The 16071-nt window shown below is 45.9% G+C and overlaps 1 protein-coding gene and 1 long non-coding RNA gene across 2 annotated transcripts in view; one reads left to right on the top strand and one right to left on the bottom strand.

The window, feature by feature from the left end:
- Positions 1-2715, bottom strand: part of LOC135972555 (uncharacterized) — a 19021-nt gene extending 16306 nt beyond the window's left edge. The window contains exon 1 of the long non-coding RNA XR_010589051.1: positions 2404-2715. This is a non-coding gene — a long non-coding RNA (uncharacterized LOC135972555). The remainder of the gene's footprint in view (positions 1-2403) is intronic.
- On the top strand, positions 2705-16071 carry RPN1 (ribophorin I). The gene is made up of 10 exons (XM_005288382.5): positions 2705-3112; positions 5570-5634; positions 7744-8050; positions 9443-9652; positions 11806-11998; positions 12342-12441; positions 12743-12881; positions 13218-13337; positions 13589-13834; positions 15172-16071. The coding sequence occupies exons 1-10, from the start codon at positions 2885-2887 to the stop codon at positions 15352-15354; spliced, it is 1791 nt and encodes a 596-aa protein (XP_005288439.2). The 5' UTR covers positions 2705-2884; the 3' UTR covers positions 15355-16071.

The following is a 16071-nucleotide window of genomic DNA, read 5'->3' as shown; positions in this document are numbered from 1 at the left end:
ATGGAGGCAAAAAACAGATTCAGGCTGAGGACCAGAAAGGTGAAACGAGAATCTTGAGAAGATTAACTTTCAGAAGAAAATAAACTGCACGCATACAATATCACCATAAATCAGCCACAACTCCCAAGAACATCAGCCAGGCTGACAGGCCTTAAATTAGACCCAGCAGCAACTTTGTTTTGGATCCCATACATCACATTTCCGCCTGCTCTGTTCTCGGTTTCTCAAAGCATGAAGGATTTCCCATTTACAAAATTACTGCTCTCAGATGGCTCTGGAGAACAGGGGCATGGTAAGCACAACTCATCTGAACTGTTTAGGGAACCTTGTGTATTTCCTTATCTTGCCTGCTCCCCAGAGCACAAGAGGGGAGCCTTAGACTGCACATGAGACCAACTCAAATTATGTTACATTTTTGTTGCTGGTATTGTCCAGAAACGTCACCACAGACACAGTGAGGCAGGTGTGGTCTGTCCAGGCTGCATGTCTGAGGCACATTGGCGGGGCTGGGTGAGGGAAGCTGGCCCATCCTATACTTGTTCTGGTGTTCAATGTATTCAGTATCCAGAGCTGTCAATCTTACAAGTTTCAACAGCACGAATATCAAAATAAAGGAAAAATACTGAGGTAGCATGTTTGGCAAGAAGGGAGGGGGCAGAGAATTAAAAAAGGCTCTCCCTCCTATTCTGTACTAGAAAAGGCCTCACCTGGAATCCTGGATCTGATCTAATCTCCCCCAAACTTTGGAAGAGTTTGCTTCTAGATCCAAACATTGCAGTTTAGGACTATCTTTAGCTAACACCCTTCTCATATTTTGCAGTCTCAGCTCAGAGAAATTAGGATTTATTATTTGTATTATGGTAGCACGTAGGAGCCCCATTGTGTAAGTGCTGTACAAATAGTATAAAAAGATGATTGTTGCTCCAAAGAAATTGCAGTCTAAGGCCCCAATCCTGCAATCACAGTAAAAAATGCCAGATTCTTGCCATTACCTATTTTAGGTGCTTTTACTGCTAGAACTTCTCTTTGCCTGGGTTAGGTCAGTTGTGGTTACTATGTCTTTGGCTGTCTTGGATCTTTCAAACTTCAGCTTTATTTCACCATTGATTAAGTTATTGGCTTCTTTTTTAAGCACTAGGTGATTTTGCTCCCTTTTTAAACTGAATCAAAATATGATGTTCTTAACTTTCCTTTGTTACTCTCCTTCTCCTGGATAAACAAAATGTCAGATGGCAAACAAACAAGGCAACTCTCAACATATATAGCTCATAAATTCAGAATGGAAGAGACAATGAAACAAGCACCAGAACTCCACGTAAAGAGCATCATAATCATATCCACACCCAACAACTAAAACCCCTACTCAGAGCCCTCAAAACACACCTTCAACACCCCTCTCCATTCCCTGCCCTCCCTGATAGCCACAGAATACAACACCCGATTTCCTGCACCAGCCCCAAAACACATCTTCCCTGACTCCTGGAAAACATAACAGCCCATTTTCCCCTTCAGCCCGAAAACACAATGCTTATGGCTTCATGGCTGTTTAAGGGTCAAATCTCTGTGGACAGTTTCCAGCCAAAATCTGGCAAAGGCCCTGGAGTTGTCTCAGCTCTCCAGCTGGGCTCAACAGTCTGTGATTAGAACAGGAGTACTTGTGGCACCTTAGAGACTAACAAATTTATTAGAGCATTAGAGCGGATACAGACTAACACGGCTGCTACTCTGAAACCAGTCTGTGATTAGGTACTCTATTTTAGCTTTTTGTCAACTTTCACAATATTATTACAAGGCCTGCATTATTTGGTGCTTTTCATGAAGCCCCAGCTCCTGGAATCCTGTCATTACATGAGAATCTCAGCTGTCTTTTTCTTCTTGTTCTTCCAAGTTTCTAGCTTCCATGATCACAGAGAAAAAAACTTGAAAACATGACCCAACAGCATCCAAAATAGCTCGGAAACCAGAAAACAAACATCTTTTAAAAATCTCATTATTTTTAAGCCAAACTTATTATTTTTGGGCCCAACTAATTAATTTGCTCTCAATATCACTAACCATTAGCTGCAGCATTGCCAGTTCTTATGGTGTTATCATGCTTCTTATGATATTTGGTGGTTTTCTTAAAGCCCCAGCTCTTGGAGTCATGATGATGAGAGGCTCATCTTTCAATTTTAAAAAAGTCTATGCATCCGAAGAAGTGGGCTGTAGTCCACGAAAGCTTATGCTCTAATAAATTTGTTAGTCTCTAAGGTGCCACAAGTACTCCTGTTCTTCTTTTTGCAGATACAGACTAACACGGCTGCTACTCTGAAAAAAGTCTCTGACCCTCATGGTTGAAAAGCTTGACCCCAATGCACCCTAAAGGTGGCTCAGAAACTAGATGGTAAAGGGGGAAATACCCACATTTATTGTTTGAATGAACTCTCATGATACGGGAGCCTGTTCTGTGGTTTCTGAGGGTTGGCCTTGCTGTAAGCTTCATGGCCGGGCTCTGCCCAAATCTATCTAGGGTCCAGGAGGAAGCTATGAAGAACAGACTCAATATCCACCCCTGGCACAATATATGGACAATCTCTGCTCTCTGCAACGAGGTCTGAACTCTCACTAACTTAGGATTCTGATCCTACAGGAGAATTGGCATGCTCAGCGCTGTCCTTGGCCATCGCATTTTTAGTTAGGCATCCGCGTAGCCCCCTTAGTCGCAGAGCGTGACGGTCCTTGATGTTATGCGCGCCGCCATCTTGTGCTCTGGTCCATTGGTGGGCGCCGCCATCTTGTCCCTCCCTCGGCCTGGGCGCTGCCATCTTGTGCCCTCCCCGATGGATGAGGGCCCCCGCCGCTAACTGTGTGAGTCCATCCGGTTTCATCCGCTGCCTGGCCGGCCATGGAGGGCCTCGCCTGCCGCCTGCTTCTCTGCCTGGGCTGCGCCCTGGCGGCCCCGGAGCTGCTCAATGAGGAGGTGAAGCGGACGGTGGATCTCAGCACCCACCTGGCCAAGGTGACGGCCGAGCTGAGCCTGGCCAACCCGGCGGGGGGCTCCGGGGCCGCTAGCTCCTTCCTGCTGGCGCTGGACCCCGGCCTGGAGAGCCACCTGGCCTACCTCGGGGTGCAGGTGAGTGCGCTCCCCGGCCCGCGTGGCAGGGCGCCAGGGTTGTGCTTCGCCCGCTCCTCCGCAGGGTCCCGTCCCCTTCCCCCCAGTGACCCTCGGCCTGGCCCGTTCTGCGGCGCGGCCTCTGCGTGGCGGGACCCCCCTGCGCACGGCGGTGCCCCTGCGGCGGGGGGCGGCCCCTACCCCTGCACGCCCCCCCCCCCCCCATGTGTGAGCGGTTCGGTGCTGGGGAACCAAAGGTCACTCATCGCAGGCATGGACACCTCCGGGGCGTGCGAGCGGCCTTGCGGGCCGTCCTGCCAAGCTAGGGCAGCGCCTGGGCAGAGCTGGCTGCCCCAGCCGCGTGCTTATTTCTTTCCCCGCTGGTGGCCGTTGTTTTTTCTCCTGCCTTTGACTCTGGGCTGATGGTGCAGTGACAGCCACTTCCCTGCCTGGCAGATACTGACACGTAAGCATAAGTGCCTCAGCCGCTGCAGTGCAACCACTAACCGCACCGTGGGGGGAGATGGAGAAATCCAAGAGGTGTCTTAGTAGAAACCTCCCCATGGGTGTTCCCTAAGGCATAATGCTGGCTGCTGCAGGCCACTTGCATGAGATCTATCCAGCTTCTTAAACCTTATTATTTCACTGCACGTTCTGGATGCCTTTAGTAGTAGGGACCCCACCTGCTCTTATAGCGTAGATTTAAGTTTTTATTTGTGGCATGGGCAAAGGGTGGTTTTGTTATGCCCTGGGTAGGTGGGTTAGTGATTTGACAGTTAACATTCATAGCCTTGCAGTTGTATGGATTCAGCTTGGTGTGGCTTGAAGTTTAGAAGGAGATCCATATAAACGGGAGAGTGAAAGATGTAAATTCAAGCTGGGCCCTGAGTCTGAATGGGCAACTGTCAGATGGCTGCCCAACCCTTTCATCCACTCATAACCTTTTTCAAGCACTTGAACCACTTACAGTATTTAGTGGTGAATGATTCCGAAAAGCAGTTGTTAGTTCAAGGAGCTGGGAGCTAGGATTTTTGGGCTTTGATTCCAGCTCTGCAACTGACTTACTGTATCACCCTGGGCAAAGTCACTTCACCACTCTGCCTCATTTTCCCCTACCATAAAGGATAAATAATGCTGCCCTACCTCAGAACTTGAGATGTAAGTCTTAAGCCTTTGAATTTTCCTGGTGTATCCTATAAAAGGGCAAAGTATTAGAATAATAGCCTAATCCTTTAAAAATACAGTTGGGATTTAAAGTAGTAGTAGAGATTATCAATAGAACTCCACCAAAACACAAACGATCAAGTTCTGCTTTGATCTAAATTTTGCTTTCAGGTTCTTGAGCTGTACACACTTGGACAGCAACTGCTTCTATGAGTAGAGCTTTTCAGGCACCATTGCAGTACGAAGAATAAATCATTATTCTATGCCAGCATAAATCTGGATCAACTTCAGAAGGGTTACTCCAGGCTTATGCTGGTGTAACAGAGCAGACTTTGGTCCACATTGTGTTAATGTGGTACTGAAACAAAGGCTTTTGCATGCGTAGTCTGTGTGCTGCTTTTGATAGCACTCAAGTGGTGGTAGGATACAGAGACTTTCACTTCTAGGTCCCCTGTTCAAAGTCAGCTCAGTTTGGTAGTGACTGAGGGTTATCACCATCAGATGTCTATAAAGTTCCTAGCATGCTGCTGGTGCTCTACAAATAATTAAGCTACTAAAAGGCCATTATGATGACTGTGAAACAAGGAGGCTGGGTAACCTTGCTTATAGTGTCTCAAAAGGGAATGAGATATGGAGAATGATGCTAATCGGTGTGTCTCATTTACCACATCTAAATGTGGTCTTTCCAGAGCAGTATGGATACATGTTGGAGCAGGACCCACAGATGCATGGGGAAAGCTTTCATCTTTCAGGCTGCATTTGTTCTATGGATGCTTAGAAGACTTGACTCTCCAATTCTAGGGCTATCAATCCAAAACTCTTTTCCTCAAGAGGTTTGAGAGAGTAGCTGTGCAGGTGCTGCTTTCTGATGACAACAGAATGAGACGGTTGTGCCAGTCTTTGCTTTTTCATTTGGTGGCCACTCTCCTAGGAGCTCCAGTGAGAGAAGCTCTGTAAAAGGGCCTGCTGGAGGAGTAGGGTTGGCCATTGACAGACTCAGGTCCATGCCTTTGCTAGCTTGGGAATCTGCCTAGGACACTGGCAAAAGCTTCAAAAAGTTCAACAGGAGCCTCCAGTTTCTATTCTTGGATACAGACCACAATTTGTTGAGTTGGCCAGTACTAATGATTGTGAAGCTAATAGATATTGGGTTTTTAATAAACAATTTTTTTGTCAACTAGTATGCGTTGTGTGTCCTCCATTAAGAAATGAATAGGAATGGTGTAGTATTTGACCTGATAAATTCAGCTGCTTCACATGGGAAGCCTAAATGGTGACATGGTGATCAGGCTGTAATGTTTTGTTTTGGAACAGGTGAAAGGGGAGGAAGAGGAGGAGAACACCCTGGAGGTGCGGGAGACTAAGGTGAAAGGTAAAAGGTGAGTCTTAACCTGTAATACCAAATAACAGGGAGCAGTTCTGTCAGGGACCAGTATTTGTATCTTACTCATTCAAATTGGACCTCCCCAGTCGAGTAATAGCAGAATCAAGAGAGATGTGAATCTAAAGAACAAGTTCAGGACTTAAATATTTCATCATGCAGCCCCTACAACAATCTTGATTGGTTGGGTGTCCTTTATTCTTTCAGAGGCTCATCTTACGTTTCACACCACAGCCTGACCCATCTTACCTTTCACACCACAGCCTGTAGCACAATTTGAGAATACAGGTAACACATAATGACAGAACCCCAGTTCCAGTCCCAACCGCAAGCTCCAGGAGCTCCTCTGCTTAAATAAAACAAAAAATCCCCTCCTCCTCTGGGAGGTCCTGCATGTAATTCTAGGTCTGTGTGCTGGCTACTCAAATGAACCAGATGTCCTACACTGTAGGCTCTGATTCCCAGGTCAGCAAAAGTAGTTGCCCTCAGTTTCCTGGGGAAATGAAGAAGTCTGTCTGGCAGCCTCTCCTCCTAGAGACTGCTCTCTCTTTAGGGATGCAGTACAGGTGTCTTCCTCAGCTCCCCTGTGCTATGTAGGGAACTCCCCCTGGACCCTAACATCTTATGAAACCCTCCTGTCAGAACATCTGTTGCCACCTCCCTGGCAACTATTAGGGAAACTGGGGTGGAGATGCATTAGAACCACATGGGCCCCTTAAGGGTCTGTACTGCCCATCACATACAGTTACAAATTTGGTTTGGCTCTGTTTACGCTGCAATACTGAACCATATTTTTGCTGCAGGGTGTTAGATTCTGCAGCTTAAAATGGGCCTGTAGCCCCTAACCCAGAGATAGAGCACTCTTTCTAGCCAGAGGCTCCACATCTGCCACACTTGGGGAAGTATCCCATATTTACACCATGCTTGGGAGAGCAGAAATTTGTAGTGCAAGGCTCTTTCAGAGGCTGTGCATGTTAGCTATTAAATAAGGTGAGCTTTTTAAACTGGTTCAGCACTAGTTGCTGGTGATCTCAAGAGGTTGGTAGCTATGGAGTGAAACGCTGAATTATCAAGGCAGATCAGTGCCCACTTCGTAGCTATGACTGGCTGCAGGTGCCCTAACTAATCCAGCTGGAGGGCTGCATCACCAGTGAGTTAGAGACTGCTCCCTTCCTGCAACTGCCAAGGACCATCCAATGGGGCTGTTAGCTACTCTTCTTCCATTGTCTGGGCAGCAGCTCTTGCTAGGTGCTGTGAACCTGCTGTGGAGGTATCTGTTTCTTTGAAGCCTGCAAGAGAACTCTGCTGTGGATTAGGTGAAAAGTTGTTTTCTGTAGTCCCACACCTCCAAAATTCACTGTCTGCAGGATACCCCTGCTGGGTCCCTGGCCATGGACATCCTTATTAGGGTGACCAGATATCCCGATTTTATAGGGATAGTCCCGATTTTTGGGTCTTTTTCTTATTTAGGTTCCTATTACCCCTCACCCCCAGTACCAATTTTTCACTTTGCTGTCTGGTCACCCTAATCCTTATTCAGCTTCAGTCCAATGGGAGAACAAGTAGTGCTGACTTGAGAGGTAACAGACTCCTAGGAGTAGGAACTTAGGATGCTTGTTTTCCTGTCAGATCATTGCCCATGCTCCATTTTAGATTATTCTCTCCACCGAGAGAATAATGGAAAATCCACAGTGAAGTGCAGCTGTAAAGAAATGGTGAAAGGAACACACCAGTATCTCTACCCCAAAAACATCACACAGATGGTATGTTGGCTTGATTCCCTTGGAGTATCCATTCAGGCCTGTGCCAAATGATACCCAATTATAGACGGCCCTGTCACCATTTATATGTAAATGTACCCACACAGTACAACAGAAATCTCCTCCTGAGGAACAAGCACCAGGCTACTGGCAGAAATCTACTTTAGGCCTGATCCTGCAAGGCCTTTGTACAGCACTCCCAGTTTTGCTGGAGGGAGCCCTTTAACAGCAAATAGAAAACTTCCAGGTTCCCCTTTGCACCAGTGTGTGTTGCAGGGGCTTAAGAGGGTGCATCAGGCCAGTGGAGATCTTGGTGTTTATACCTTTCCTGCGGTTCTCCCTTTCAGTGGCAAATTCTTCACCGTGAAGTTGCCATCGCCTCTGGCGCCAGGTGCCAAAATCCGTTTATCCATCGAAACAGTTTTCACGCATGTCCTGCAGCCGTACCCCACGCACATCACACAGGCAGAGAAACAGTTTGTGGTCTTTGAAGGGAATCATTATTTCTACTCGCCATACTCAACGAAGACCCAAACTACGCGTGTGAAACTGGCCTCCAGGAACGTAGAGAACTACACCAAGCTGGGCAATCCCACCCGGTCAGAGGACATGATTGAATATGGGCCCTTCAAGGACATCCCACCATATAGCCAGGTAAACTCTTGTGGCTAGTGAAACCCTGTCTGAAAGGCTCTTGAAAATAAATTGTAGGCCGTTGTCCTGCAAAGTGCAACACATAAATATGTCAATTATGGCTCAAGAAGTTGAATGGGATATAGAGGCATTTGCCTTTAAGTCACAGATTAGGATGGTGGCAAGTGTCTGAAAACTGGTGTATTATGTGAATTAAGTTGATATTTCTCAGTCCAGTTCCTAATGGGTAAGTGTCAGTATCACAAAGCCACCACAGTTGGCATTAATTGCCCCTGGACTTGCCTCTCTGCTGAGACTGCCAATGAGAAACCCTTGGAGAGAGGGGTCTCTCTCCAGGGCATGGATGTCATGGGATGGTAGGGGGAAGAGTTTGAACTGCAGCTGCCTTTGCTATACCTGCTCTGAGTACACAGAGAGGACTTGAGGGTGTCAATTCAGCAACACTCAATTCAATCCAAAAAAATTAAAAGGAAATAGTTGTAGTAACATGCTGAGGGGCAAACACCTGCTACTCTGAGTGTATACTATTTAAGGAAGCTCATGGGGTAGTATGGAGAAGAGACTCTGTTGATATACAACCTAGTTACTTTGTACATATTGTCCTTAATATGCAGTATCCGCATCCTCGCTGCAAGATTCAGAGTTTGATTTAGCACCACTTAAGTGTTAAGCCAAGCACCTGAACATCTGGCTGTTTTTCCTGTCAAGTTTCACCCACCCATCACCAGTTGTTCCAGTGGGATTTGTCAGAAACTCAGTTACTCTCATGATGGTGTGGGCTCAAAGGAATGGCACCTTGGAACATATGGGTCAGATGGTCTTGTTTATTTTGGGGTACTGATAGGAGATATCCCCCTGTCCAAGTTGTCTAATTGTTACTGGTCTGTATGAGAACTGCTTTGCTCTGGGATCCTGATTCTCTCCAGTCCAAAGCATCCATCAGTTAGCTCAGTGAATCCTGCTACCTGCAGTCAGTTGTATTAATGGCAGGGGACATCTCAGTATCTAGGGGCTTCCTATCTGCCCATGTTAACTTTCCTGGTTGTGAGCAGTCACTTGTGAAATGTAGCATATCCATTCAGCTGCTTTCACTTGACCAATTAAAACAGCTGGAACAGATACTGAAATGTTGCTAAAGTGCTTTAATTGATATCTCCAAAGTGTCAGAGCTGAGCTTCAGTTTAGGTGTGTTAGTTTTGAGCTGTGTGCATTTTACACCCTGTATTGTATGACCAGCTGTTCTAAATCAAAAAAGGGGGTCCAGGGATGGCCATTGCTAATGGCCGCCACTATAATGGAATGATTCACTCTGGGATTTGATGGAGGGGGAATCCCCCCCGGGTTTGTTACTTCCTTGTCTGGGATTTATATCTTATTTTCTTTCCTTCTCAGGACATCCTTAAGGTACACTATGAAAATAACAACCCATTCCTGACCATTACCAGTATGGTACGGGTCATTGAAGTGTCTCACTGGGGAAATATTGCTGTAGAAGAGACTGTTGACTTAAAGCACACAGGAGCTGTGCTCAAAGGGCCTTTCTCCAGATATGACTACCAAAGGCAGCCAGACAGTGGAATATCTTCTGTCAAATCTTTTAAGGTTTGCATTTTGTGCCCTCTTTCTTACCACCTTCCAATAGAAAATCCTATTGCCCTTTCTTTTGTCTCTTATTTGACAACAGTGCACAAGGGATAAGAGGGAAACATAAAAAGCTTTCAAATATTTACAAGATGTCATTACCAAAGAGGAATTACTCACGGTAGTACAGGAAGATATAACTGGGGAGCGGGGGAGGTGTCACACGCTTTGTTGCTTCTGTAGGCTTATTGCATAAACTAAGTGTTCTGTGCATCCTACATTCTCCTCACAAGCTGCTTGTGTACTACCTGTCAGAGAGCCACTTGAACGCCCCTTCTTGGTCACACACCAGACTGCTGTGAAGGGATCCAAATTCTGAATCCCTGTGTGCTTTAAGCCTCCAGAGTCTGAAGAGTCATTCACTGCCTCTAGCTTGGGGTCTCTAGGCACACTTTTGGAGTGCCAATCCTGTGTATAGTACCCCTCCTGAGAGCTGTAAGCCTGCGGTCCAGCTACCTATCCCCTGGGGCTAGTGCTGACCCCTCTTCCCCCAGACTTTCCTGTAGCTTAAACATACCCTCTCCCAGAACTCCTGCCACAGTCTGGGTTAACGCTTCAGGGACACACGATAGGTGTATCACATAACATATACACAGACTGCACAGAATTGTAAAATACCATTGCTCTTTACTTGATAGCACAAGAAATACTCAAATGTATACAAAAACAATACACATTACATGCACTTCCTTTCCTCAGTTTCCTCACCACTCTGGAGCATTCTTTGGGCTAGGATCAAGGTCTTGTGGGGGTGTCCAGGGTCCTCTGCTGCAGCTTATGGCATAATTTCTGAACCACGGAGCCCCTCTCCGGGGCAGGTCAGCTTGCTTTCTCTGACCTTGGTTGATCCCACTGCTAAACTGACCCATCCCTCCTTCACTTTGAGTCCTTCTGAACTCCTGCTTTGCCACCTCTGCTCTCTCTTTGTGTTGTATAGGAATTTTCCACTCTCCAAACACCTTGTTGAGGGGTTGGAGAAAACTAGTTCCCCTAACCTTAGCCAACCCATTGTCCTTCAGATGTTTCCACCTGAATAAGCAGCAACTGACGGTCTAGTGACCAACCATTGTCTGGAGATGTGTTTTCAGCCCTGTCAGCAATGGCAGATTCCACATTTACATAGAGGCATTCAGTGATACAGCAGTTTTTATAGTAACAACTTCATATCATCATCAACCAGATCTCAGATTGTACAGACAGATTCCCCAAATCATCACGCCATCCTCCTACCTCCTTCTATTTCAGGGACTCCCGGTAACCTCATGAAAGGGGTTCTCTGTGCCACCCTGCCACTCCCCCCCCCTTACCTCCCATGGAGGGGCTCCACCATCCACCTCCTCTCATACTATTATCCCCATTGTTATGCTGGAACGTGTTAATGGTTGCCATCAACAAGTTACTTGATTTGTTGACAATTACAGAGCTGGTTGTAGCTGCTTGTTCTGCTGATCAGATGCTAGGAGCTCTGTCCGCAATTTTCCTTCTGGTTTTCTTCACCAGAATCTGTGGGGTTCTGCCCATGGATGCCTAGAATATTCCCTGAAATTTTGGAATTGATTGCATGCAGTGGTCAAAAATTGTCACATGACATCAATACAGACAGAAATGTTACTGAGTTGAGTGTATGAATTCGCAAGCTCAGCCCACTAGGAGCAATGGGATGGAATGAAATGGGAATTTAGGCTGATCAGATAGGATATGAAATAGAATCCTGAAGGAAGTGGTAGAGCATCACATCCAGGACATTGTGGTAGGCATGTCCCTCATTGTTTGGGAAACTGGACTGGATGAAGTACCACTGACATTGTTCTGTAGGGAACAATGTTACGTTGACTTCAAGGCCATAGACTGGATGATCCAATAGGGCTTTGTCATCTATAACTTCTCTGAATATGGGCAATAGCTTTTGCTGAGCACATTGTGGCTGATCACTTACATTGACGCCATTTTGCCGCATGCTGCCGCCAAGAAATCATTTTGTTGCTGCTTGCGAGAAGTGGTGCTATTCCTGACTGAAGCTGAACCAAGTGTCATCAGTGACTGCTTTGCTTATTCTAGTGGAAAGTCTCTTTCTCTAGCAAATGCACTGAGTGCTGCTTCTCTCTCCCATGCAGACCATTCTTCCTGCTGCGGCTCAGGATGTATATTACCGAGATGAAATTGGAAACATCTCTACCAGCCACCTTCTCATCCTGGATGACTCTGTGGAGATGGAGATCCGCCCCCGCTTCCCGCTCTTTGGGGGTTGGAAGACCCATTACATCATTGGCTACAACCTGCCTAGCTATGAATATCTCTATAACCTTGGTGGGTGTCACAGGATTGGGGTAGCAAAAGGCCAGACTTACTGTGTTGAAAATCTGACATTTGTACAGTATAGGGCCCTTGTAACCTTTTAGCGTTTATTGCTAGCTGTTACTTCTGTAACTAACAAGCCAGTTTCCAGCTTGCGTGTGCCTCTTCCTGTATCCTTAGACCTCTTGTTAAAAACTGCCATTTTCAGGCGACCCAAATGATCCTCCGCTGAGGAGTGCATACGGCCCCCGTCCTTCAGCATCCTGAGATTCACAGACATTAGAAAAACCTTTCCATGGAAGCCTGTTTTGTTAAACTACCTAGAATTTTTTCTGTCCTTTCTGCCTTCTCTCAGGTGACCAGTATGCCCTGAAGATGAGGTTCATTGACCATGTGTTTGATGAGCAAGTTGCAGACTCTCTGACAGTAAAGATAATCCTGCCAGAAGGTGCCAAGTAAGTGACACTGCTCTTGTGCTGTTACTGCTGAAAATGCTTCACCTGTGCATTGATGGCCAAGTCTCCTGTCTGCTCTTGGGGACAGAGCACCATGAAAGCACACCGACTGACATGAGCACAAAAGACACTTTGGAGCACAGTCTGTCACATATTATAAGTTGCTTCTTAAACTGCAGTGAACTTGTTTTCAATGTGCAATTGAGTAGTTTGCATTGGGCCACAACTGGCCAATCAAATCTTAAGCCATCCCATCTCAGACATGTTAGAATCATGTGGGAGTGTCTGTTTATTCCTGCAGGAATATTCACGTGGACAGCCCATATGAAATCAACCGAGCCACTGACGAGCTCCACTACACCTACCTGGACACATTTGGACGCCCGGTTATAGTAGCGCACAAGAACAACCTGGTAGAGCAGCACATCCAGGACATTGTGGTAGGCTTGGCCCCTTTGTTTGAATAACTTAAATGAGCAGCCATGCCTCCTCCACGCTCACCTTTGTAGTCATAACGATAGCTGGGTCTGGGGCTGAGGAGTTCCTGAAAAATGACATGCAAATTGTGTGGCTTTGCTTTTCTGTTACTATGTGAAGTTCTCTCTGCTGGAAGATGAGTCTAGGTTCTTGACTACACAGTTTGCATTATCTGAGCTGGATCCATTCTGTGTGCCATAACTATTCTTCCTTGGTTTTTAGGAACATTCAGGTGCTTGAAGTTTCTCCCTTGACTAATGGCAAGTCATTGATCACATTCTCTGAATCCTATTTTGCAGGTTCACTACACCTTCAACAAGATCCTGATGCTGCAGGAGCCGCTGTTGGTGGTTGGAGCCTTTTACATCTTGTTCTTCACAGTGATCTTCTATGTGAGGCTTGACTTCTCCATCACCAAGGTACTATATGGCAAGTTGCAGCCTTGTGACTGAGGGGGAAGTTTTATTCCCCTGATGGTTGGAAATTGCCTGTAGAAATAGTTCCCCTCACTAAATGTTTTTCCATTGGAATATTCCTATTTAGGTATTGGTTTTAAATTGTAAAGTGTAAGATCTGTGATGCTTTTGTATAGCACGTGTGGCTAAAAAGGCATTGCCTCAATTTAAGTTTTTTGTATGTGCTTGTCTATGTACCTTGTCACCCCTTATAGGATCCAGCTGCTGAAGCTAGGATGAAGGTGGCCTGCATAACAGAGCAAGTTCTCACCTTGGTGAACAAGAGACTGGGCCTGTACCGCCACTTTGATGAAGCGGTGAATAAGTACAAGCAGTCACGGGACATCTCCACTCTAAACAGTGGCAAGAAGACCTTGGAGACCGAGCATAAGGCCCTGACCAATGAAGTAGCCTCTCTGCAGTCTAAGCTGAAGACAGAAGGCTCTGACATGTGTGATAAGGTAAGAGCTCTCTCCTGTCTTAGCTGTGCTCTGTTGCTAGCCTTGTAAGCTACTCTGCCTCCATTCTAGATGTCTTCTGATGCTTAGCTTAACTGCTGCCTCCTGTTCTCTCTTTCATCCACTCCAAAATTACTTGCTTCTTGTCAGAAAGATGTAGGGGATGGAGTTAATTGTCTTTTGTTTCATTTTTTTTGCTCTGCTGTAGTTTTACTCTTGCTTTATTGCTCTATAAAATGTGTGGAGGTAAAAAGTTGCTTGCCACTAGCACTCACTATCTCCGAAAGATTCCCCTAGACCAGATGCATGGGCACATTATTAATGCAGTTGTAACATACAATCCTGCTTCTATCTTATCATTACACTCCTAGTAATAGCAAATGGAATGAGAACGTGGATCTTCTAAGTTGAAAAATACCAACAGATTGTATATTCTCAAACTATCCAAGCCAGTAACACAAGTTATTTTGGGCGTCCTGGGCTATTTCTGGGTTTGTTGTCAGAATCCACCTGGGAAGCTGTTGCTTCATATTACATGGCTTCTTTGGGATAACAAGAGAACAGCACTGACAGGTGTTCAGCTACTCCAGTTGCTGTCTTGCCTGACCATGTCTGGGACTCTGATTTTTGCACAGAAAGTGCCTCATCTCATTGCTTCACTGGTTTCATTGTAAAATGAAACCAAGAGAGTTGAAAACATTTACTTGTTAATCTTTTATTTTTGTGCACGCGGTGAATTTCTCACTGGTGGAAGATGCTGCCGTCACAGCCCAGTAGACTGAATTCCTTTCTCTGCAACAACATGGCAGCACAGTGCACACGCTACCATTTCCAACCTTTATGCCTCAGCTCTGACCTGAAGCAGCCACCCATCTTGAGGTGTGGGGAGATCAGGTTTTGTGCTGTGGGTACTGATCCCACTGTGAATGGGATTGAGACCCACCAAACTCACTTCGCCCTGGCAACCACAATAATTACTGGAAAACTACTACTTTTGGCCACCACAGTCCTGAGTTGGATTTGTACTGGTGACCTAGATTTAAAAGTCTCTAACTTATCATTAAACATTAGGTGTAATTCTTACTTTCAGTATCTCAATGCTTGTATCTGACTTCTGAGGTTCCATTTAAACCTGCTCTGCCCTCCCCCCACCCTGGCCCCCTGAGAGGAACCCTCCAAATGCCATGTTCACTTATAGCCATGCCAGTGGGAGAGGCTGTTCTATGTCCTGTGCTGTGCCTTCCTTGGTCCCAGCTCTACCAGCTTTTCTGCTTAGCCGTGTCATAGGGCTATTTGTGTTCAGTCCTTTTTAATATTCCTTTATTCTGAACTCCCACAAGGTGAGCGAGATTCAGAAGCTCGACAGTCAAGTCAAGGAGCTGGTTCTGAAATCGTCTGTTGAGGCAGAGCGGTTGGTGGCCGGCAAGCTTAAGAAGGACACGTACATTGAGAATGAGAAGCTGCATTCCAACAAGCGCCAGGAGCTGGTCACCAAAATTGACAACATCCTTGATGCACTATAACTTCAGAGTTGAAGTGATGGGAGGGGGGAGAAACGTGAGTTGAGATTAAAGGCTGTTGAGTGGACATGCTCTGAGCCAAACCAGTGATGCTCTTTGGTCAGCAAAATCGGGGAAGGGAGAAAATTTGAAATGGAAAATGCCTGCAAATAACTTTTTTTGGCTTAGTCTTTTTTAGGGCTTGTTTGCCTATCAGCATCTGCCGTGGAAGGGACCATGGTATAACAAGATTTGGATTTGGTTGTAACAGGGTTCCTTCCACACAGGCAAGGCAAGACCAGGTTATAAAGCAGTCTCCGCTCTGTATTTTGCTGTGTAAGAGGGCCCTTACTGTCCCTGTACAACTAGCCAGACAGCCTGGGTGCAGACATGCTCATGGCAGATCTGAATGTTGGGACCAGAGAGAATAAAGGCATCTTTGTTCTTCTGACGGCTTTAAAATAAATCCATTCCCCCTTGAATTTATACTTTTATATTTTGGGGAATAAGGAACTCGAGCAAAGGAGTTTTGTACTGTTTTTTTGTCATAAAAAGTGAGGTTTTTCAAGCTGGCAATGTTCTGAGCCTGTTTAAAATAAAGCAGTGGCTGGAGCCCAGTGCAGCTGAGAGGGTTTCATCCCCTGAAAGCCTGTGCGTCGTCCTGTTATGGGTTTTTTTTTTTTTTTTTTTAAATATGTAGGCAAGACCCAATTGAAATAAACAAGGGAGGATGGATGTTCA

This window comes from Chrysemys picta, chromosome 7 (genome assembly GCF_011386835.1).
Source record: "Chrysemys picta bellii isolate R12L10 chromosome 7, ASM1138683v2, whole genome shotgun sequence".
NCBI classification, from domain to species: Eukaryota; Metazoa; Chordata; order Testudines; family Emydidae; genus Chrysemys; species Chrysemys picta.
Note: the sequence above shows the minus strand (reverse complement) of the source record. Positions and strands in the feature narration are given on the sequence as shown.